General features: G+C 37.0%; 2 protein-coding genes across 2 annotated transcripts; one reads left to right on the forward strand and one right to left on the reverse strand.

The window, feature by feature from the left end:
* Nucleotides 1-442: 442 nt before the first annotated feature.
* Nucleotides 443-9,808, reverse strand: LOC136240525 (TGF-beta receptor type-1-like). The gene is made up of 8 exons (XM_066031522.1): nt 9,546-9,808; nt 5,643-5,921; nt 3,526-3,789; nt 2,901-3,173; nt 1,750-2,067; nt 1,204-1,338; nt 888-1,018; nt 443-657 (listed from the first exon to the last, which is right to left on the reverse strand). The coding sequence occupies exons 1-8, from the start codon at nt 9,643-9,645 to the stop codon at nt 538-540; spliced, it is 1,620 nt and encodes a 539-aa protein (XP_065887594.1). The 5' UTR covers nt 9,646-9,808; the 3' UTR covers nt 443-537.
* On the forward strand, nt 9,584-25,519 carry LOC136240524 (A disintegrin and metalloproteinase with thrombospondin motifs adt-1-like). The gene is made up of 11 exons (XM_066031521.1): nt 9,584-9,955; nt 10,014-10,178; nt 13,580-13,759; nt 14,550-14,693; nt 17,522-17,686; nt 18,745-18,927; nt 19,825-19,977; nt 23,382-23,549; nt 23,605-23,820; nt 24,533-24,709; nt 25,040-25,519. Exons 1-11 carry the CDS (start codon nt 9,871-9,873, stop codon nt 25,072-25,074), a joined length of 1,671 nt encoding a protein of 556 aa, XP_065887593.1. The 5' UTR covers nt 9,584-9,870; the 3' UTR covers nt 25,075-25,519.
* Nucleotides 25,520-25,893: the final 374 nt, after the last annotated feature.

Below are 25,893 nucleotides of genomic sequence, written 5' to 3' on the forward strand. Positions count from 1 at the left end.
ATCATTTTTCCTGACCTCAACAGGTCACCTTGCATGCAAATCGCACATTCAGGTTGGCTAACTCAGGCTAAGTGACCTTATCAGGTAATGACCGGATTATCAAGTTGCACTATAGTTTCTACATATCACAGATCCCAAATTAGAACAGTAATAATTTACAATAATTTCAATCAGGTTGTGACAGAGTGCATATTATTTCTAACTTGCTTAAAATTCCTAGTAAAACAGTCAGAAATATAGAGCACTCATATAAATATGGCCCAATCTGACAAAACCAGGTTAATATAACCTTTTAATTGTCCAGATATCCAAGTTTGATGACTTATAACTAAATTTCCATGCCTAGTGTTGAAACTTTGCCACATAGTTACGAGTTGCTGCCTTATGAGTTGTCAAGCCATGCAGACTGTAAAGGCTATTATCTATTTGACTGGTTTAGTCAGACCGATTAACAAACTTTCATAACATCATGGTAAGACAGTACTGTATGATGAAATGAAGAGCATAATATGTGGCACATGAATTATGCTTAGTTCTTTACATATGAGTTACACCAAATATTCTTTGTAATGATTTCTTGACTCTCAGTGAAGTCAGCCGAGCAGAAGGTTCACTGTACCAACACTCCTGTATGATCTTGGACACAGCAGACAACACCTACATACAAAAGAGTATGCACACCAAATGATGTATAGTGGACTGGTACAGTTTTACGTTAATCAAAGCCAAGAGATACTGTAATTTGTTTTATTTTCGTGTAAAATATTTTCATATGATTTACACGAATGACTGTTCTATTAGAGTAGTTTAATCTAATGTAAAAATTTTCTTGGAGCTTTGCATACGAAAATTATTTTACAACACAAATCACATAATTCGCACACTACCTCATGAGACTGCCAGTTATCAAGGATGGGTGGTCGATATTCTCCAATCACAACCAGTTTCTTCATCTGCTCCAGGCTTGGATCATGGACCACCCTCTCAGCATAAGGTAACTGGTACTCTGCTGCTCCACCTGTGGCAACATATTAAATTAAGAAAGTTTAAAGTATTTAGACATAGCTACATAGTTGTATAGTATATTGGTCTCTGTGTGTGTGTGTGTGTGTGTGCGTGTGTGTGTGTGTGTGTGTGTGTGTACATGTTAACTATTGCATACAATATAGTCTGTTTGTATTGTGTGTACAACATATCATGTACCAAAAACTTCACATCTCCTTGTAGCCTCCCATAGTACTAAAGCCAGTGAGTACATGTCAGCCTGCTTGAATGGTTCAAATTGGGTGATGTTGATCGTTCCATCCAGCACTTCTGGAGCCATGTATCTTATTGCCCCTACATAGAAAACATAATTTTTGTGTAACAGCACTGCAAACAGCAGTACCACATATCCAACCACACGTTTCTGTTAGATACAGTGCACGTACCAGCCATGGCCACTTGTGTATAGAAAGGCCACTTGTCTGAACTGTTCATAAGTGACTGAGAAATTGCACCAACCTCCTACCTACTACATAAGGCCATTACTGTGACCAGCTACAGTGGTCCCTAGGCCCTAGGTGTGTTCGGAAAAGTTCGGATAAACAAAGCCCATACATACTCTAATAGAACATACACTTTAGACAAAATACTCTAATAGAGCAGTCACTTCTACAATTCAGATAATCGGTGGCTAGATAGAGGAAGTACCACTGTGTTTAACAATTTCAAACAGGTCTCCGTATAGGATACAATGTAACAACACACCTTGCTTTGTATTGCTAGTTATTTCCAATATGTCTTTAGAAGTGTCAAGGCTAACAACAGCCAATCCAAAGTCAGCAATACAGCATGTGTTGTCATTTGCTTTAACCAAAATGTTACTACTCTTCAAGTCACGGTGGGCTATAGCTGGCTTGTAGATATTCCCAGTATTGAAGTCTTGATGAAGATAAGCCAGTCCAGTTGATATTGATACTAACATTTTACTCAGTTGATCCATTGTAATTGTATTATTAGACAGGTAGTCATGTAGTGACCTTTGAGGGTAGTAGTCAAACACCATCCACAGCTGAGCCTGTGTACCTAAGAGGCAATTTGAAAAATAACTTGTAGACAGAGTTGAGAGTTGATTATCCAAATGTTTGATAATCTGAACACCAAAGTGAATGGTGTTATTTTTGTCAAAAAGTGTATGCTTTATTGAACAAAGCTCTGAATATAAATCAATGGATGTTTGATTTTACATACTATTCAATTATACGAACACCCCTCCCCTCGTATTAGTTAGGGTAATCGACTCTCCACTGTATGAATAAATATTATGCATGTATAATAATACCACCCAGTTATCCAGACCCCTGTATGGGTATCTTTAACTCTGTGTATGACCCCCACAAATAAAATGACAATATGAGTAAAATTTCAACTACTCCAACTAAAATACCAACTACAAAGAGAAGTGATTTTGGTATTCAGTTAACCACACGTTTGTCTGATGAGTTTCTATGGTATACTCTGTAGACAAGTGCAAGCATACACTCTAACACTACATACATGATTAAGATGTAATGTATACAAACTTACATGTACAGAATATAGTTACATAATACAGCTAAACTATATAGAGAGATGTCACATCAAGAGGGCGAGCCTTCGTGAACTTAAAGGGATATACAGATGTTTCACATGGTAGGATATTATTTGCTGAACAATGCTGTTAAAGTCATGTTTGAATACAGGTGGATATTTACTTACTGTGCGGCCCTCAGGCGTCATAGTTAGAATCAGATATTGTGTATGTTTATTATTTTTATATATTTTTACCGTTATACACTGGCAGGGAGAAAGATTAGCTGTAAAATTTTACTGGGGCTTGCTCAGGCTTACCCTCCAAAGTAAGTAGTACATTCTCTGACCTGTGTTCCATTGAACAGAGTCAACAAACTGCAAAATATTCTCATTTTCCAGCACAAATGTACTATATATCATTCTCTCCCTCTTCCAGGACTGCTCAATGGTAGTTGAGAATACTTTCACAGCAACACACTGTGAACCTCGCTTGCCAAGAAACACTTCACTGTAGTGACCCTTTCCTATACTCTCTATAAGTTGAATGTTCTGTGAAATTGTCTTGCTTTCTCCTGATCGTTTAGCATCAACCCCATTGCTTGAATGTGATGTTAGGTTCACTACAAAATAAGTGATGTCAAAGACAGGAAATGATTATCTTAATCCAACTAGGCAAGCTATCAATTAATAAATTAATAACATTGGAGAGTAACTTTTCTAAAAATACTTGTGATGAATAACAACACACACATGTATAATTACAATTCCTATAGATGAGAACATTAAATGGTGAAACCTGTTAATCAGGACACTTGAAAATGAGGACACCTGGACAGGTAAGATCCCAAAGTATCCCTGAACATGTCAAAAACCAGGACACCTGGATAAACAGGACAATCCCAAAGTTGTTATTAATACATAGGCTTCACTATATACTCATAAAATTATACAAATTTAACACAATTCAATTACCACTTGGATCATCAAAACTTGCAACTTGCTGAGTGTGGTAACAACAACGTCTCTTATACAACAGAAAAACACTCGCAATGATGGTTACAGTTAGTACAACCACAAACAGTACAGTAACAATTGTGATAATGACTGTAATGTGACTCCTGTTGTCCTGTCCACCATCAGTAGCCTTGAGTGTGGCCTTGACTGTGGCCTTGACTGTGGCCTTGACTGTGGCCTTAGGTGTTGCAGTGATCATGGAAATATCCAATACATTATCACCTATTGGAAACAAATACTTTAAGATCAACATATACATATATTTGTGCTAACAATGTTACACAACATGGTGGAAGAAAAATTTGGTAATAAACAAATACAAATACATGTGTGCCCCACTGAGCGAAAACCCGACTTGTTTGCATAATTCTGTTTTTGAGATGAATGCCATTGAAATACATCGGGTTAAAAATGTGTGCTACAAAAAATAATTTTATGCACATTTAATTGCTTTGGTAATCAGTGAAAAAAGACATGAATTGAAATATCTAGTACATCAATCACTAGATTCACCTTTTCATGGTCAGTAAGAATATCTTTGCTTGGTTTCTGTATGGTGAAGCAAATGTGAGTTACATGTGTTTGTTTATGCTGTAAGTTTATCATCACTATTTCTAAGCTTCTTGCTCAATGGCATGGGTGTATATAGGTCAGTTAAAAAACCCAGTTAATGGTGAACGCAATGACACAAGTCCAAACTCTGTCTGTAGTACTCATGATTTATGATCGATTAAATGAGAGTGCCTATAATTCATTTTCCTTTTCCATATAGGCGTTGTACAAATCAGCTTTGATTACAAAGGGAGGCCCCTTGTGATTTTCTGATAGTAAATTGCAAAGATCGAGATATACTCTAATAGAGCAGTCAATTACTCTAATAAAGCAATCACAGTATTCAGAGAGGCAGCGTAGCAAACTATGAATTTTTATGTGTTTATCAGTGATACATACAATGTAATTTTTGGTGGAGGGTAACCATTCTTAGCAGATATCATTTTTTTTGCTCTTCAACACCATGCCCTACCAAACCGAGAGTCTAGAGCCCCCTATCTAAAAATATTTTGGCTTTCACTCAGTGGGTCACATACGAGTGGTCGTAGTAAGTGCTGATATGTGTGTAGTTGAGATGTCTCATTTTGAGCTTTGATATATGCCAGCTCATCACATGATTGCTACTGTGGGCCTGTCACATGTCAAGATGTCTAGAACACTAAATATAATATTATTGCTGGAACCATGCTACTGTATCCAATAAGTTGGACAGCTTAGCTAAAGTGATGCATACAGGGATGTGTAATATTAATCGGAATTAGGGATCTGCTAATTATGCAATAGGTGGTTAGAATAATAATATAATTTTTGGACACTTGTTATTCCCAAACTTATTCATTAGAGCAATGTCACATACACAGCCTAACTTGTATACACGCACGCACACATACACACACACACACAAAAAGCAAACCATGTGAGACATAGCTATTGCCGCCCAGTGAACCAGCACTAGGATGCCTGTGCACCACTCAGGCACTTGAGCCTTGTGCAGGCAAATCCTCCTGGGGCAGGGTTAGTGACCCGCAAGAGGACTGTCCAGGTCTCATGGAGAGAGGTCGTGTAAAGTCCCACAACAACCCCAACACCACCAAGTGAGACAAGGACAGTTGGGAATTTGCTTCCCCAGTTTACACCAGGTACCCATTGATGTTACAACTGGGTGGGCTGCTTCCCAGTTGACACAGGTCCCCATTTAAACAGCTGGGTAGACTGGAGCAATGTGAGCAAAGTTTCTTGCTCAAGGAAATAACAACACCGAAGTGACTCAACCAGAAATCAAACCTGGGACCTTTCAATTACCAGGCTGATGCCCTAGCCACTTGGCTATGCTGCCTCACACACACAATAACATACACACACACACACACAGAGACACACACACAGACACACACACACACACACACACACAATAACATACACACACACACACACACAGACACACACACACACACACACACACAATAACATACACACACACAATAACATACACACATACAAACAAAGTGTACTGACACACATACCTAAGTTTGATCTGACAAACCATTCCAACAAGGTGTCATTTGTATTGCACATCCTTGTTCTACAACAAAGTGCTGCTTCAATTAATACATCATTTCCATGCAATTCCATATGAGAAAAATCACATGCTGGAACAAGTTCACCAAAACACAGTTGCGTATCCACTGTTACAACACTATTATTGTACGTCACTAATCGTAGACACGCCGTATCAGTTATACAAGTGCTAGTTGTAGCATTGCATAGATGGTGATCATAGTTGCATCCGCACTCAATCTGAGCTATATATAATTTACATGAATATATAATTATTCATTGTAAAACCATTATGCTAGCACATACATTCACCTTTTACTACTCAAAAACTGCTAGTATTTTTTTTTTTGCTAAACAAACATTACTGCTGGTCAGCAGGAAATGGGTCACAACCAATTATCAGCACTTCAATATACTAATGAAAATTTGGTGAGATGATGAGTCAAAGCAAGCTTTATTCACCAATTAGTTTTATATTATTTAATATTACTAGCTGCATGATAACTTCACCAAACTTTCATCTGTCAACCCTACTTCTGATGTTAATTTGCCAAACTTCAGTCACACCAAACTTTTGTCATATTCGGTATTAGCATTTATCTTAGCTATAAATAATAAATGGTTTACATTAAGGTGAATTAAAAACTTTTAAAGTTAGTGAATTACTCCCACCATCAAAGCAATTTTATTAATTATCTCTTTTATACTAAATCTACCATCACACAGTATGGTATTACTGTATAATAGGCATCATGGAGTTTTGGGCTTCCTTGCCATTCATAATCACCCAAATAACCCGTACAGCCTCACTTTTCCTACTAAACAGTTTGGCAGTATTGGTAAGTATAAGCCCTTGGAGCTACCACAAAATTTTCCAACAAGTTTCTATGGAATTTAACTGAACTTTCCACTAACTGACTAACTGATTCATAACTCAACAATGCATAAGGCTATGGCCTTCACTTTTTCAACATTTGACTTTCCAAGATGTGCATTTTTGCCAGTACAATACACTCATCACAGTTCTTTTCACTGACAATGCATAATTTATGGTATTGCACAAGTGTTCTGCCTATTATGCTAGCAGCTTTCAGCAACCTATTATGTTCATTATTATGCCAGCATAATTGGCGGGTCCCTACTAGACAAATAAGTGCACTAGCTGTTATAGTATTCAACATAATAATATACAGTTCAATAATACTGTATAGTAGGAATCGTGCATGGAGGTTAGGATTTTCTTGCCCAAACATACTACCTGAAAACCAGTCTCACTTCTCCTTCATAACAGCTTGCTAGTATAGGATAGGTATAACCAAACCCATAAATGTCTACAAAGTGACCCCAAACCCTTCCAACAAGTTTATAATTTATTTAACTGAATTTTCTGTTTACTACTGACTGACTGATGCCTCCAGCCAAGCATAACTAAAACTATACAGGTTTGATTTCTTCACTGTTCAACATTGCTTACCTTTTCGACAGCCACAGCTGCTACAAATGCAAGCATCATTTACTTTTCCCATTTTTTCCCACTGTTGTAAAGGTGCTGATTTCTGGTAATCATCCATAATTTGCATAGTGATGAGAGATGTTTCTCATAAGGTTCTTTGTTTGTAATATTTCATTACAATAGGTAGTAAGAACACAAAGTGGCATGGCGGTTCGCTTATCAGTAATTGATAGTCAGGGCACGTTTAATCACAATTTCTGTAGTGACTGGATTGATTGTAGAGGCATTTCTTGCACAGTTCACATGTTTCTGACTCCCGGTATTCACAGGCTTTAAGTTTTCTCACAGATCCTTAGTGGGATAGTGCATGCAATGTCTGAGCATTGGAGGATTATGTAAAGTTCATACTGTAGGTAGCTACAGTTCTAAGGAACATGAATCCTTACAAAGAGATAACCGTTTGTCTGATGTTAAAGGAGTTCAGGATGGTACAATGTACTTAAGCTTCTTTAGTCAACAGCCATTAGTTTGCTTACTTATTTTTCCTTACACTTGTTTGTTGTATTGTTATAAAATTTGACGCAGCCAAAGCAATACTAGGAATCACAAAAATTAAAAGCAAGGAAACAAGGGAGCTGCAACTATACTAATGGACATTTATATCCAACTTCAGTCATGGTACATTTTTTTGTTTACTTCGTAAGTTCTGACTGGTAAACCATGCATACCATGTCAAAAGAATGAATGGTACCGACTAGACATAATGTGCACGCCGACTATCAGTTATTAGAAAGCAAGCATGGATGCCATTTCACTTCATTTTCAGATTTCTTCCACCTGTTATGCATCTTTAACTACAACATGAAGAATTCAGAAAAACTTCCCAAGAACCAGTGGTGACTTATTAGAAAAGGAAAAGTTAATATGATATTCAAAGGCATGTATGTACCTTTAAGAACATAAAATTTGGATTCTGAGAAACCATAAACAGCAAAAAATAAAAGAGCAAAAAAGGGCCCCAAATGATTAATAAACAGCCCTCTTTGGGTATATAAATTTGACTTCAATTATGTCTTGCACATTAAATTCTAGCTATTCTTAGACAGGCTGATGTCTATGTAATTACTGCACAGTGAATTATATTCATGCACAGTACAGATACAGCTACAGTAGCAGCTGGCAAAAACCTTCATATAACTCGAAGTCATTAGTACATCAAAACATTTATAAGAATGTATGTTAGTTACCGTTTGGACAATAACTAACATACCATCCAGTAAGCTGTTTATTGGAGCTCAAAGAATAGTGTTGAAAACAAGACTACAGCAGTTTGAAGTCAGTTATAATCTTAGTTATTGACTTAATTGTTATTTCCTTCACCTAATACAGTTATTCTATATAGCTACATATTCTCACCTGACCATTCACACATATGACTGACCATACACTAGCTATCTATACCACTGTCCTAAAATTTACATATAATCAGTTACAGATGACATCTCTCATCTTTCCTAGAACTGTAACAACTGTGTATACCACGCTTCCTGTAGTTGTATGGATTCTATTTAGACCACACTTCATGTAGTTGTATGGATTCTGTTTAGACTGGTCACCAAACCAAGTTACCTGTCCAGTAATTACTTTAATTCAAAAACAAGTAACGTGAGCTCATTTAGCAGCTGTGAATGTCCTATTGCAACTATATAGCCTGATAGGGAGTGTAACATTTATAGCTACACGAACTCTCCAGTCATAAAGTTCGTTGCTCCAGCTTTTTTATTGAATAACAAATAACTGTATGACTTCTTACATCTGTTTTATAGCTACCTGTGTCAACTTGATTACATCCTTCTGAATACAGGATGAATACTAGACAGTCAGTACACAGTAAGCACAAGATTAATGAAGTTAGTCCTTTAAGGAGATAACTGTTTCTCAAATAACGTGAAGTAAGAAGAGTGGCAACAAAAATATGCTTCTCAAGGCTACTGAAAACCTGTAGCCATCAATGCAGACAAAATCCCATAATAGCAGTGACTCCACTCAACACACATTCCAGGTATGTATTCAAGCACAACCAATGACATTCTCGACTGCACTAAATTGGAGACTGATTCCACTGCTATGATGTCATCATAGTTTGAAAATTTACATGTGCAATATAATTACAAGAGGTCAGGAGTCTAGTCTCAGGGATACCAAGCTATTAAAATAATAACTGGAGACTTGGCAAGACAAAAGAAATATAATTGTTAGTAGCTTATGTATATTTAACTACTCAGTTATTGGTGATCAGCAAAACCTCAGCTGAGGGGAATAAAAGTAAGCAGGTATAATGCTAGCTAGCTGTCAGTTTCACTGAATAATCTGTTCATTCCACTCATTCTGTTCTTAACTACTTTATAACACTTACCCAAGGATGCAGGAATGATGCCAAGTATTACACATGTCGTGGTGATGATCAGTGATACAACCTTTCGTCCAATCGTAATCATTTCAGTAAGAGCAGTCATAAAAGTGTCAATATGAACTCTAACCAATCAACTCACGGAGGTCGTTGAGTAAGTTCACACAACACTTACTATTTAGCTTTTATAGCAGAGAGTGTGTTTTATCAGAGGAAGCGGTCCCAAGTGAGCGGTCCCCAAATATTAAATTCCGTATATTTTGAGTAGAAATTCTCCGTAAACTTAGAAGGCACGTGGGGCAAATTAGTAACTTGCCAACAGAAAGCCGAGATGACTCATCGTACAATCCTACTTGCTCTGTCGCTGCTTTTAATACTGTGTTACTCAACTTCGCCTGCTGCTTCTCAATCTCAAGGTATTAAAATTGTCTTTATGTGTAAAGAACCACACCCATCAAGCACATGTTGTCATAGTTCTCACAGACTCTTGGAGCGCTTGGACCTGTACTAGTAGTACTGAAGCTTCTCGTAGCAGAATAGCGGCTAACTGTACTACAATGGATGTATTTGATCCTCTGACTAACATGACAAATATCATCACAAGCTGTGCTAACTCTACCGACACAGAGACAATGACAGGTTTGATCATGGAATATAATTTTCCTGCCATTGTATGTTTACATTTTGTCTGTGAAAAGAAAAAAAAAGGAAAAAAAGGCAGTCTACGTATTGAGCAAGATACTCCAGCAGTAGCTATATACGAATAGTGTGGTTTGTTTATTCTCATGTACAGAACTTGACAAGCAAGTCAATGTAACCGTACATGAAAGTATGTTACATGTGCATTCAAATGGTGATTGTGGTTATATAGAAACTGTCAAATTTCACTTCCTTTTAAAAATTTTTGTAGCACATGTGAGGTGTTTTCAATGCACCAAGTTTATTTTATGGAACTTGCTACCGGTATCATGAGTCACCACGTACTTGTGGTCTGTAGTGGACATTTAATCCCTACTTCATTCATGCTATCAAGACACACAGAAGTGTGTTGTGAAGCTGGCGTGCCACATCAGGGGCAGATCTAGGATATATAAAGGGGGGGGGGGGGGGGGGGGGGGGCTAATTCAAGGTACTAATCTCTTGGGTAGAGGTGTGCAAAGCATGCTGGAACTAGGGGGGTCTGGGGGCATGCCCCAGGAAAATTTTGAAAAATAGATGCTAGAATACTGCAATTTGGAGATATTTCCACATATATTTTCTGCCTGTAGATATTTTATATACTGCCTTTAGATTATACGCATGGCTCTCTGAAGCATTTTGCTAATGGAAAAGTTTGGGTAGGTACAGACAACCAAGTACATGATGCACCCCTCTCACAATTGCACAACACTGAATAGGTGCATATTAGAATAATAATGTTGAAAGTGGAAAATTTTGAAATTTGAACAATACAAGATTGAATCTGAGAGCATTTTCAATGGTAATTGTGTACCTGAATTAAGTATTTCCATACATATTAACTACACAAGTAGATGAATGAAGCCCTTTAAACAGACCAATGCACTTCATTGTATGTATAGGTGCAGGCAGATTTGGAAAAATTCCATAACAGAACCAACTACATGTTTCCAGTGAATGTTCTATTAGAGTAGTTAGCTGACTGCTCTATTAGAGTATTTCGATCTTGTACACCTCCAATGCTGATCCGGGTCCTTGTTGCATAAACTTTAGCATAAATCCAATGATAATACCTTGGAAAGATGTTTATAAGGTGGTTTTATGAGTATTTGTATTATTAGTGATCATATAATTATGCTAAGACAAAATTTCATTATAATACTCAGCATATTGATCAAGTAAAGCCTAAATATGAAGGGGGAGGGGGGCTTCAGCCCCCAAAGCCCCCCCCCCCCTCATCCGCCCCTGCACATAGTGAGTATATAGACAAGAAAAATACATTTTTATGCTAGCATGTGCTTAGCCCTATGGTCCCTTCTCCAAGACACACCAGCCATTTTTGCATTATAGTTGTCAACCAGATAGGGTAGACCACAGCATATTTGATTAAATATGCTCTTGCAATTTGTGAGATATAAATGAGTAAAGGGTCTATTAACCTTAAATTATTCTTTTCACACACTTTGCCAAAATTGCAAATGCTTATTGCGATTACCTTGAAATTTGGTACAGATAAAGAGCTACCAATTATGTATACATCTTCTACAATTATTATTATGATTTAGTGTGCTTTGAAAACTTTACCAGCTGAAACTGCCGGTCAAGTACGTATCAATAGTAGCAAATTACAGGTAGTGCTAAGAAAGAAGTTTGCTGTATTTCTTTGTACGTTTGTAAATTACCTCATCATTGAAATGCAATACCAATTCAAACTCCTACATCCTGTTAGCCACAGGTTATGACAAATATCAAAGCTATCTTGGGATCATTTTCTACAGAATTAATTTTTATGTCTACATTTACATTACGGTATTATAAGCCCATGCAATTAATTGTAATACTAATAAAACTTATAAAATGTATGGAATTTCCCATAACTTCCAGCCACGGAGCAAGAATTTGTCAAGAGGGAGAAATGTCCCACCCCCACCCTTTAAAATGGAGCTCACTTTATCATGGTGTGCTATAATTAACTATGTGCATATACAGTTGCTGAGACAAAGACCTATCTTTACCCCTGCTGGAATCGATATCATTACATTCTGTGAAGCATAAAGGATACATCAACCTGATACATTACATTACAAAGTGGTTGGCAGTGGCATAGCCAGGAAAAAATTTTTACCGAGGCAAAGCTTATACATTGACCAAATTGAGGGTCTGCTTCTGGCTCAACTGATTCACAAATACTTTCAAGTATGGGTGGTACCACATTTTGCAGGTTGACTATCTGGTTGGATGGAGGAATGTGTTTCAGAAGACTCTGAATGTTTTTCTACATGTCATAAGTAATGCTCCAGCATAGTTAATGCTACAGTATACCATGCTTCAAGTATTAGACTAGTTTAATTGCATGCAACACAACTTACTCCGGAGATATTTTGAGCAGTCAGGCCATCCATGAACTGCAACGGAGGTCATAGTCATGTACACTACTTTTTATTGATCTGATGTGATGTTTAAGTCAGACATAATTATCTCTTTCATGTGATGCTCAACTGCATGTGCTAAGCATGTCAAGCTAAGGAGTCTGGGGGAATGCTCCCCTTCAATGAAAATTTTGAAAATATATATGCTTTGATATGGAATGTGGAGCGAGCTATTTTTTTTTATTGTAACTGCTAATGCATGATATGCATGATCAATTAACTCAATGTAATGCCATGTAATTGACTCATTGGAATTTTTGAAAAGCAATGTAAAGACAATTAACAAATGTAAATGATCAAGTAGTGTAATGAGAACAGTGGCTATAATCTGTATTGAATGCTCTATTAGAGTATATTACGATGGTTGCTCTATTAGAGTATCTCGATCTTTTACAAATTCAAGCCACACAAAATAGAATCTATGGCTGCAGTGCTAAGCAGGGCTGGAGCCTATGGTACCTTGCATGGTACTGGACCACTTTTCAGCTACTGGGGTACAGTAATGCTGTCTAGCAATGTTTGAGTAGAAAATCTGGAGTGCCAAAACTCAGGCTTGCTCAGCCTACTGTTGAGCATTTTTACCGAGGCAGCTGACTCGGTTGCCTCAATGGTAGCTACGCCACTGGTTGGTATAATAGAGTCACTGACTAACTTGCAATACCGTATAGCCGGAAATTTTCAAGGGACGAAATTTTCAAGAATTTCATGAGTAATGGCAGCTTCATGAAAATATAATCGTGAAATGTTGAGATTGCATACAGCTATATATTACCAATGTGCATAGGTTTTCTAGACTTTCGTGAATTAAAAAATGCGAAAATCAGATTTTACACAGCTTCACGAAAGTTTCGTCCCTCGAAAATTTCCGGCTATACAGTACTTTATTGTGATTGTGTTACCATATTTTCACATTTATGCATGTTCTTTCAATAGATGTGGTATCAGTGTCACTTAGTTGGTCCATGTGGTCTCCAGTATTACCATCATGTGGTACAACAAGGATGATCTCACAATCACGTGCCATACAGTGTTCAATGGTTAACCCAGAATGTTCTGTTACTTGCAACCCCAGGGAAGCAACAAGGACTGAAGACATTCCATTGTGTTGCAGTGGTATGTGTATATAAATCTCCTAGTAGTGATTGTGTGTTATATGCTGTGCCATTCACTATGTACTTTCTTCGCCTCACAACTCACTACTGTGTGTGATATTAACAGTACAGTAAAACCTCATTAATAGGGCCACCTACGGGACCCATAATAAGTGGCCTTATTACCGAAAACCTCATTGATGCGGCCATAAATCAAAATGACTTTATTATTGAGGTTTTCAACAAACCAGCAACTGCCTAGTTGCTGTAACAGCTATATGTACAATTGATCTAAACACATGCACTATAAAGAGTTTATCACAGAGAAAGGTAGGAACATACAATGTACCAACTATTCCAGCATTACTTGAGACATAATGGTTAGAAAAGCATGAAGTATACTAGAATAATGGGTACCGCTTTCAGTAGTTAAAATAGAGCAGCAACTTTTGTAGTGATACCTTGACTGCCTGCTCAGCTGGCCTCTTTACTGAGGGAACATTGTATTAGTTTTACTAGTTTGGTCCTGTAGTATGTGGCCACTGGCCTTAATAATGAGATGGCCCTATTAATGAGGTGGCCCTATTAACGAAAATTAAATTAATGTAATATAATGGAAACTTTGAACTTGCTGGACCTGGCCACTATAATGAGGTGGCCACTAAGTGAAGTTTCACTGTAACAATAAGGGCCAAGAATAGTTTTTGATATACTGTACGAATGACTTGATTGGACAGATTTAACTACAGTATTTACAGAGGGCAAGTTTTCTTATGTGTCACTTTAGAATTTAAATTATGATTCTTTTGCAGCATTACCATGGAATGAGTGGACAACCTGGACAACCACAAGTTCTTCTGTAATGCAAACAAGACAACGAACACGTGATCGTACATCATGTGTAAATGTTGGTGATTGTGAGGATAACTGTAACAATGGTACTGAGAGTAGAACTGGTAAGAATATGCTCAGTGGATTTCTTAACATAGTATATATGCACCAACATCTGTTAAATGCAGTAGAGTATATAGGCAAAATCTATTCAAAGTTTATCATTGCCACTCACAAAGTTTAAAGTTTATCGATTCAAAATCCATTCAAAGTTTATATCATTGCCATTTTTAAGTACTTCAAAATTACTTTAAAATTTTATCATATTCATCCTTTTATAAATTGAATATAGCATATTAGTACCTGCCCAACCATACAGATTACACTTCTCTCATATAGCATGTGGGATCCTCATTATTTTCATTCAGTACATCACAGAGAACATATAACAGCAGGTAGAAACTGTTTACCAAATTTGGTGTAGGCAGCTTCTCTTAATTTGCAGTGGTTGGAGTGACAATCATGTGATCCCAAAAGTGTGTACACAGACAAATATGTTACTTTTAAAAAATGGAGGCATATCATGATTCATGGAAATACTTCAGTTGGTTTCTTAGTGGCTGGTATGCAGTAAAATCAACACAGAAAACATTTGGCAAACCATTCACCAATACAATAGTTATTGTTGTCCAGCCAGGTTCTTCACAAGGCCAGAAACCACCACTTGAGCTTGTCACACCATCCAGAAAAGATATCTCTTAAAATCAGCCCCAGGTAGTGATGCTAAGGGTCACAACCAATCATAGGCGAAGGAAAGGGGGGGGGGGGGGGGGGCTAGGGGGATGAATCCCCCCCCCCCCCCCTCAGAATGATATCATGCCGAAATTATCCTTCTTGGAGTGGGGCTGAAAACCATGATAAAGGTCGAGATACTCTAATAGAGCAGTCACTCTAATAAAGCAGTCACAGTATTAGAGCAGTGTGTAGTGAGCTATTTAAGGAATTTTATATAGTTTATCAGCCATAAATGTGTAGTTGGTGTATTGTCAGCTGGCTGTGACCTTTTGTTTTTTTTTTGGTCTCGCCTTACCAACCAGAGACAATGTACTGCCTCAGTTCATTTCCGCCCCTGGTCAGCCCCCCCTTATATCAACTACTTCCTCCGCCACTGCAACCAATTGTATTGCTGTGTAGCCATCTACTTCAGTTTTGTAAAAGGTGCAAGTCACATCTTTATAATACATACGTGAACTTACATAAGTAAAACATTAACACATAACTTGCTCATACGGTTATTGCAGAAAACTCATACCACAATCAAACATATATAATTTATACTAATTCAGTATACTACGTAGTGAATTAGCTGGGGTGAATACTCACAAGTGAAACAAGTTCCATGCGCTTTAACTAGCAAGTTATTTAATCACTTGCACTTGTGTGAGACAATGTTACATTTGAGTGGTATATACTGTATATAGATAGCTAACAGATGCATTAAATTATGGGATATTTGAATCTTCATAACATATGAAAGTTTTTGCTTTATAACACCAAACAATGCATCAATTTAAGATTATAACAATTGTTGTGTACAAAAATAGGAGTGGTATTGAAGGTAAGATGGCCACTTGTGCCTTCAGCCCAAAGGTATAGGCTTCATGCCTTTTTGGAACTCCTTGGATGATAAACTAATTAAGGCACACTACCATGCAGCCAAGAGAGAGCACACCACACTACACAATTGTGTTGTTACAGTTTATACATAGCTAGGTACATAGCTCCATATATTCCTTTCTAAAAATTAGACTATTAGTCAAAGTGTAGCTGCCGAATAGGCCACTCACCAAATATTCATGAGCAAAAATTCCACCGGTTGTTCCATTTTTCCTTAATCAAGGGTTAGATTTTTACAAAAGCCACTGTTAAATGCTAATTCAAAACATGTAGATAAGGTGAATTAATTCATTATCAAATTTGGTGACGATCTATTAAAAATTTAAATTTAAATAAGTTATTTAAAAGACTAATTACAGGCTAAGCCACTTTTAGGAATACTTTTAAAACTTAATCTGTGCATAGGGTAGAAATTTGTGTTGTGGATGCAATACTAAAACTATTACATTGTGAGGTCAATCAAACTGCTCTTAAAGAACAGATACTCAAAAATATAAGTACATGAAAATGTTAAAAAGATGTTCCGGATTTGATCAAGGACTCCCATAATTATAGTGTTTAATCACTGAGCCACTACTTGTGGTTTTCCAAATATTAACCTCATAGAGTATTCAAGTATCAAACAGTACAGTAGTACTGTTTAGTAGGGTTATCCCTAAAATGAGAAGAATTCTATCATTAAGAACTATCACAGGTTGCCCTCATGGAATAATCATCAAATTGACAAGGAAACACTTACAGAAGACCAAACACTAAATTGTTAAAATACCAAACTTGATATTTGGCCTGCTTTGGTGTTTGTTTGACTGCAGTCACAAGGCCAGAAACCAAACAAAGCAGCACACAGCCTCCATCTCATGCCACAATAACAAACTCACCTATGACATGTACCTTTCTGGTTCTGACGAGTGTCTATCTTCTGCACTTTGCCTTTCCTTTTATCCTTATTACATAATTGCCTTAATTCTCCTTTACGCAACAAAACCATACAGGCATATTAATTTCTGTATTGACACTTTCCTTAGAGAAATGTACTTAGAAATCAAAAGTATTTGAAGTGATTAAGCTACTGTAACAGGGAGTAGCTGTACTTGTTATCCTACTACTTTCCATTAAATTTTATGATTCCTACTATACAGTACTACTGCACCATAATTTTTAATAATAATCACACTTTGCATTTCTGTGTGTTGTATATAATTTATAACATTTAAAAGATTAAGTTGTGTATTATGACAGAGCTGCTCCCATCCATCTCATTATTGCCTTGTTGCAGTCTCCACAGGTCCTTGGAGTGCTTGGACCTGTACTAGTATCACTGAAGCTTCTCGTAGCAGAATAGTGGCTAACTGTATGACAGTGGAAGTGCTCGATCCTGTGACTAACATGACTAGCATCACTACCAGCTGTGATAACTCAACAGACATGGAAACAACAACAAGTTATTTGAAATTATATTTAGTAGTTTGCAGTATTGTAAAATTATACCATAGTGACCCAGATAGTGGTATCACGCCTACCACACACATCAGCACAAAAATCTGTTTGTGTAACTTGGCTAAATACATTGCACATGCTCCTGGGTCTACCCAGGTAGTGGTTGTAGAAAATGTGCTGATTGCAATTGGTTTCCAACTCCAATTCAGAGCAGCAGCTGTACCTATGCAGGGTGTCATAGCTACTGATAGCAGTTGTGTGGCTGATTTAGACATTGAATAAGGGGGTTTCACTCAGAGGCATACAGCTTATTTTGTAGTTTATCTTACCCAAAACTTAATTTCACAGTTGAATCAGAAAGATCTGAACTCTACAACAACTAAAAGTTAACTATCTATAAAAAAACTTAACATGCCAAAGGCACAGGAGGGAAATATTGAGTGATTTCATGCCAAAGAGTTAATTTAATTTCATCATAAATTTGAGGTTTAGCTTTCTTTACAATTGTGCAATATGCAATATCTGTAGCAATAAATTGCTTTTAGTTTAATTATCATTATCCTTAACTGTTCTGTTACAGTATATCAACTGTTATACGTACAAAGGAAACTCCAGATCCCAACTGTACAGTTTGTGAGTCTTTTGTGCATACCTATAGACTGCATGTTACTGTCGGCTTTTAAATTTGACAACATACGTGATCTGATCTTAAACAATTTTGACTTATTACCAATACTGAAATGATTTTGTAATATTTTTCAGCAGCTGGTGGTTGTATACCATCTAAAGCTACAATATACTAATGTATATAACCAACAGGGGTGAGGTCTTAGAGCTTACATGGCTACGTGAAGTTTTGTTGCTATATATAGCTATTGTATACTAGACATCTTATTGTTTAATAGTGCAGTCAGGATTTTGCTAAAGTTTCAAATTCTATTGTCCATTTGTGTACATGTCAGGTATATACATATATAGAAGTGAAATAGGGTTGACTCCATATCAATCGGTGTATGCTATAATATAGCCAGCCGTATACATATAATTTTGTTCTTTCAACAGATGTGGTATCAGTGTCACTTGGTTGGTCCATGTGGTCTCCACTAGTACCATTATGTGGTACAACAAGGATGATCTCACAATCTCGTGCCATACAGTGTTCAATGGTTAACCCAGAATGTTCTGTTATTTGCAACCCCAGGGAAGCAACAAGGACTGTTGAAGATATTCCATTATGTTGCACTGGTATGTAAATATATACTAGCCAATAATTCTTGAATATTTATAAGCATAGCCTAAATCCCTTCTTGGTTGCTTTAGGCCTCCACTACAGTGAAAAATGATTGTAGGAAATGCCACTATAAGTTATAGTTAAATACAAAGAATCTTTGTGATTTTAAATCTGAGTGGGCAGTACCTTAGAAAATGGTGGTGGTGTATCTATACTGGGTTGAGTAAAACATTACCATGTCATCATGTCTTGAACCCACAAACATTTTCCACATTGTTATCTATAAAAGAAAGCTCACTGATCTCTGAGGGAGGTATAGCAGATCAGTGATCAACTGTGAGATCTGCAGTGCTGCTCGGTCTTTAGTAGTGAGATGTGCTGTGTGGTGACTTTCTCCACTGGATACCAACCTGCTGTATAGGAGGTCTCTAATCGTTTTAGAGAACTTGTTCATTAGTTATTTTAAAGACCTCATGATCAAAGGAGTTTATGCATACCATTATCTAAAGATTAATAGCAAATGAAATGGTCAAATACTGTAATAGAGCAGTCATATTGATTCATAGAATCCGTGTGTTTGTAACAGTAGTCATGAATATAATTTGGAGCATTAAGGATGAATGTGATCAAATGTATAGATTAAAATTACTGATTAAGATCAAACGTGAGGAATATACAGTACAGGTTACTGTAGGAGTCATAATATTGTATAAATGATCAGATTTTATCATTCATCATCTTGACACCACTGATATCAAGCCTATGGTGCTTTAAGTCTTTTGGTTTCTTTCCACTAATATAATTAATTATTTTCAAATATCTTGCCATCATTCAGCCCCCTTATCTCTTAGCACTTTTTCCTTAAGTATTTCTGCCTGTTGCTTGTGTACATTCATTACAATATTTCACAGCATTGCCATGGAACCAGTGGACTACTTGGACATCCACGGCTTGTTCATCTGTTTCTGCACTGCAAACAAGACAACGAACACGTGACCGTACATCATGTGTAAATGTTGGCGATTGTGAGGACAGTTGTGTGGAAGAAACTGATACCAGAACTGGTAAGTCCTATATACATAACTGTGACTGGGTCTAGGTAAAACCGGTCTTATTGCCCATGTCAGCAGATTTGATTTTTCACCATTAACACAAAGCTACATGACTAGACTATCAAATTTCATTACCAAAATCAGCTAGACTTGAGTGGTCTGCTTTTGCTGGTTGCACAGTGATGATCTGTATGAGTGGTCTGGGGCCCTAGTGGAGCTCTGCCCAGCCTGGGATTGGTTGTATGTAGCTGTACAGCACCATGGTGTTTAATAAAAAAACCTGTGCTGTAAATGTGCTTTCATTTTAGCCAGTTTTGAGACCTGAATGGCCCGTAACTTGGCCTAATTCATCCCTACACCTTCTTTTGTTTTTTAAACAGCCTCTTGCTCTCCCTGCCTCCCTCCCTTTTGAAGCTTGCAAGATACAGTCAACCTTGGTTTAAAATCTATGTAAAATGGCAGGAAACTTATTTGTTAGCTACTACCATAGTGGATGCTCTGAAAAGTAAGGAATTGGTGTAAAACATGTGAAAAGTTTGTACATATAGCTTCAACCATTAGTGAGTTAAACACACTACGTAAATACATAAAACTGGCATTTCTACTTTTAAATAGGCGATAAGACCAGTTTTCCCAGATTGTGTCACAATTGCGTAATGCACTTAATCTCAACCAAACTTTGATAAACCAATAACTATAAGGCTAACTATGGTATTGAATTGATCTTATTGTACTTAGGCCACACCAAGTCAAACCTTAGTTTCTGGTCACCCGCCCGCATGGAAAACCTAGAAACCCAGTTTATGAGGGCAATTATTAATATTACAGGCTCTTAAGTGCATGTGACCAAGTAAAAACCAAAAAGATCGAGATACTCTAATAGAGCAGTCAGGCCGGATTCTAATAAAGCAGTCACTACCCTTAACTCTAATATTAGAGTAGTCAGGTATATATGCCACACCACTAAAATGTTTGTGACTAATTTTGTCCTTGATTATATTAAGGTTACCAGGAGCTTCAATATGTAGCTAGCCTAAATAGCATCAACCAGATAGGCCATGGCTTTTACTTTCCTAGCAATTCAAATGCAGTCCTCTAATGATCAGTCTAGTAACTCATCTAAACTTCAGCTTCCTTATCACTGAACACTGGTACACTAACTGGAAAGCCAATAAGATTCGGTTTGCTAAAGCTTCAACTTTTCCATAACTTAACTTCTTGGTCACTGTTTATTCAATGCTTATATTTCAATAAAACCTACTGCTTACAGATGCATTGCCTGCCCTGTGCTAGAGTATGCTTGTCCTGTTTGGCATCCTCATACTGCCAAAAACATTAGTGCTTTAGAATCAGTACAGTGAAGAGCTGCCCGTAGGGCTTCCAACAGCAGGTGGATTCCTTCATCGTATTGTTGGAGCAAGTCTTCTGATGTCTGCTAAACTGGCCTTCTATCCAACAATGTCATAGCTTTTTCTCCATTTGTTATGTTCATGATAGTCTTCACCACAGGAACTCTGTGAACGTTTTTGGTTGTCTCAAGTTCCTACAAGATTTATCCTCTATCTATTCGGCCTGTTGCTTCTGTTAATTCTTTCTGTTATTTTTTTCTTTGCCAACAGCCCATTTTTGTGGAACATCAAACCTCATGCCATTCTGTGGCTTAAAAAGTCACCCTTATTCTGTTAGCCCTCCGTCGTTTTCTTCTCTGGTTTTTTGTTTTGTATTCATATTAAGGTGTTTATTTTGTGTTTGGCCTGTTGCTTTGTCCTAGTTGTTTCATTGCTTTTGTAATGTCTTGTCTTACTGTATGTGTGTGTTTGTGGGGAGTACGTTTGCAGGCTTGTCCTTTTGTACAACCTAGTCTTTTGACAAAATTGATAATAAATTAATTAATACTTTATGATAGTCCTAGATTGGCAAGTGGTAACCCTTAGGTAAAACATCAACTTTTCCCACATGATCACTGAAAAGCATTGGCCTGGAGCACTCAATGACTCTAAACTTTGACAGTTACTTTTCTCAAGATTTATACTGAATGGAAGCACATAGTGGGCTACGACTTCACATTGGAAGGAAGAGTTTCTGATGTGTAAACTGTTTAATTTTATTTTGGATGATTTGAACAACTTTAATAGCTAATAACTAGTGCTTTCCTGACATAGCTAATAAGACATTTCACTTGGAAAGCAAAATAGTGGCTACATGAGTAGCAGAAAGTAAATATTTATGCTGTAAGAATGCTGGTTAGCTAATATGCTAAAATCAACATGAATTGGCAAATAATAACGCTATACAGTATCATCACAGTATACATTACTATAAGAGTCTATCGTCCTGAAGTCCTGATCATCCACCTGCCCGCATCCTTTCGTTGGCTAGGGAGTAACCAGAAACTAAGGTATGACTTGGAGTGGCCTTAATGTATAATTGTAGCTTATTGCTCTCAAACTCTTAGCATTTCATCAGCTGCCAACCTATATAGTATTACAAGTGCAAGGAAATTTTTTTAAAGTTGTCATAGGCATAGAAAGTTGTGCGAGGAAGGTCGCCTACACTTGTAGTGGAATTAATCCCTGCTTCAGTCTATATTGATGACTGAATTAGGGATTACATGTCCACTAGTATATCTGCAGGTATAGATGACCTCCCTTGTTTCACTACTTTTTATTTCTATGATCCCTAATTAAATTTAAAAATTTTTGCTTTCTTCTTTTGTAACATCATTATGAAAGAATAGCACCAGACTTATCATTATTTGTCTGAATGTGTGCACATGAAGTAACTAACCATTTCAGCTACACAAGTTAAGCCTGTTACACAAAGTTAGAAATGAAGAATAGTACAATAAGCATCTCTACAATCAATCCAGTCACTATATAGAAACATGACTGACTTCCATTACAAATATAGGGAAGCCATCGCACACTGACAAAATGATTAGTCCAGATATAGATTGAAACAGTTTATCATTCCTACTCAAAGGGCACTCCTCATATTGTCTCAACAAGAGATCTCTAATTAAAGTGCATTAATAAATAGGGTTAGTTTACATATGGTCAGTGTGGCATACCTATCAGGACACTTTAATAGCAGTCAGAGATTCTAACAGAGCAGTCACACTACTCTTTAATGTAATAGAGCAACCTCGGGGTTGATTTCTGACTTTTGTGGCTATGCTCTTGATTAGCACTTCACCAAGATCAAAACAAGCAAGATTTTACCATAAGGATGAGTAAGTAGATTATATTACTGAATTGTAGCTAACCAATGGATAGATTTAATGCATAACACATTTCAATCTGATAATGAAATGTCTGCTTGACTTCATGGTGTTTGGAAGATAACTTAAAGGTTTTGTCTTGCCTAATGCAACTGTATCAATTTTAATGTGTTCAACACACACAATTATTATCCAGTCTTCCCAACTACATGGAGTGACTGGGAAACATGGAGTCCTTTGGAGGAGCAGATGTGCACTAGTGGTCAACGTAGCAGACAAAGAACATGTCCTAGTGATTCAGTGAGGTATTGCAAATTTGAGTGCTCTCTTGGTGACATTGAGACTGAAACAGATTGTTGTGAAGGTAAGCTATAGACTTCACAATGTTATTAATATATGTGTGACTATCATACTTGCAGTACGGAACCAGTGGTCTGTGTGGGGTCCTTGGAGTGAACCATCAACAACTGGCTGTCCTGCAACAAGAATCAAAACAAGGACTTGCTTGGTTAATACCAATGTAGATACACGAAATGTAACCCAGACATATCCATGCTCAGGATTATGTACCCTGGATAGTATGGACAGTGAAGAACAGTTGATCATCATAGAAAGATGTACAGGAAGCAATACAGGTAGTATCACCAGTACTGTATATCACTACATGCTGCACCAAATGCATTTATATAGTTGTCTGATGAGGACAATCTGGATAGTATTTAGCCATACAATTTTCATCTAGCATTACATTATACAAAACCTGTTCTACATAGTACATACAGTGAAACCTCACTTAGTGGCCACCTCATTATAGTGGCCAGGTCCAGCAAGTCCAGATGTATCTTCCATACTATTCCATTGATTAAATTTTCATTAATAGGGCCACCTCATTAATAAGGCCAGTGGCCACATAGCTACTGTAGGACCAAACTGGTAAAACTAACACAATATTCCCTCAATAAAGGGGCCAGACAGTCAACGTATCACTGCAAAAGTTGCTGCTCCTGAGTACAAGATATAGTCATTGCACTCCTGGTGTGGTGACAAATGTACAGAACTTTATTTTGTTTTCATTACTTCAATCCTTCCCCACTTTAAATTGATATGCACACTAAACAAGTGGAAGAGAGTTTTACTTTCACTCATTTGTTTATTTGGCTAATGGCTATGGAGTACATGTAGTTAGCTACTGTTAGAACTTCAAAAGACTACAGGCTTGTCCTTTTGTACAACCCGGTCTTTTGACAAAATTGATAATAATAATAATAAAGACTTAATGCTCCATCTTCTATTCTTCTCTATTCAGTTGTACTATATATAGTATTAGCATTGATATACTTACTACAGGCACAAGCAGTAATGATGGATCAACTGGTGCTGCAGTTGGTGGAGCAATTGGAGGAGGACTATTTGTTATATTCATAGCTATGGTGGTGATGTTGATTGTAATATTATTTTATATCAAGAAATCTCAGAAGAAAAGTTCGTATCCTGTTTATGAGCTCCCAAACTCCACATCATATGGTAAGATGTACGTATATATCTTTTGCTCTTTTAAAAATGATCAGCATTAGCATGATTTCTTGGCCACCACCCTTGATTTCCTAACTTTTCAGTTCACTCTGTCCTTTTTGGAGGGTCGGCTGTTTTGGTAAGAATACCTTTTCTGCCATTGTAGAACTGTACATGTGGTATTCTACTCCATTACTGAGATATGATCTTTATGTGATGGTGTGTAGTATGTACCCAACATGCACAACATGCACAGGCCCAGCCAAGAGCTCTCATACTCTGTAAATGCATCAGCATTAGGGTTATGGTCTGTTATCTAACCTACTATCCATTTTTTTCCAGGTAATGCTAACCCTAATAAACAATCATACAGATGACAACACACCACCACCATTATACCATGGCAGTAATATTGATGTTGTGCTACTACCTAATCCAGCATATGATGTTGATGTAAGAGATGATGTCATTAGCTCCAGACATAACCCATCGTATACTCCGGATGATGAAGATGAGTATGAGTGTATGCAACCCAACATCCAACATTCATCACAGGATAAAGTTTCACATGATTGCAAGATGGAAGCTAACCCATCATATGGAGTGACTACAAGAAGGGGTAATCCTCATAATGGTAGTAATGCTTCTGAGGATGAACAGTATCACTAGCCACAACACGTAAAAAAGTTCAACACGTCAAAAACATGATAAATGCAATCACTCATATGCTAATGTTAATGTTTTGTATATCATGCCATAATTTTACGGATAGTGTACCCATATTGTTTTTAGGATTGTTAAATTCATAATATATTCAACAGATGCATTTTACTGAAGAAATAATTTGTATAAAGTTTGTCTTTTAATGCAGCTGTAATGGCTTGCCAGGAATGGATAGACTTCAAGTTGGTAAATGTTTATTCACACCAATGATTATGCATCTGTGAAGCTATAATAATGTCTGCTATGCATGCGCAGCTATGTGTATCTCACTGTGCTGTCATAACAAAAATAACTGAAGGTTTACAAGGTCAAAATTTAGTAATCCTACATGTCAAGTAGCATGGCAAATTCACAGTGTAGTTTTGATTTTGAAGAAATAATTAACAAATACAGCTTGTCAGATGTTAGCCAATTACTTATGTATACAATGCTTATATGTACTGCAGCAAAACTACTGTTTATTATTTTGTTCA

The sequence above is a fragment of the Dysidea avara genome, chromosome 12 (assembly GCF_963678975.1).
Source record: "Dysidea avara chromosome 12, odDysAvar1.4, whole genome shotgun sequence".
Taxonomy (NCBI): Eukaryota; Metazoa; Porifera; class Demospongiae; order Dictyoceratida; family Dysideidae; genus Dysidea; species Dysidea avara.

Bases quoted from the DNA above. Each gene is read 5' to 3' on its own strand.
- LOC136240525 (XM_066031522.1), bottom strand. From the start codon at position 9,645: ATGACTGCTCTTACTGAAATGATTACGATTGGACGAAAGGTTGTATCA. The intron at 1,339-1,749 runs GTGTGTTGTTAC...TTTTCTATGTAG, and splicing joins AACTAGCAATACAAAGCAAG to GGGCAATAAGATACATGGCT. The intron at 1,019-1,203 runs GTACATGATATG...ATGTTGCCACAG, and splicing joins AAGGAGATGTGAAGTTTTTG to GTGGAGCAGCAGAGTACCAG.
- LOC136240524 (XM_066031521.1), top strand. From the start codon at position 9,871: ATGACTCATCGTACAATCCTACTTGCTCTGTCGCTGCTTTTAATACTG. The intron at 17,687-18,744 runs GTTATTTGAAAT...TTCTTTCAACAG, and splicing joins AGACATGGAAACAACAACAA to ATGTGGTATCAGTGTCACTT. The intron at 23,821-24,532 runs GTAGTATCACCA...TACTTACTACAG, and splicing joins ATGTACAGGAAGCAATACAG to GCACAAGCAGTAATGATGGA.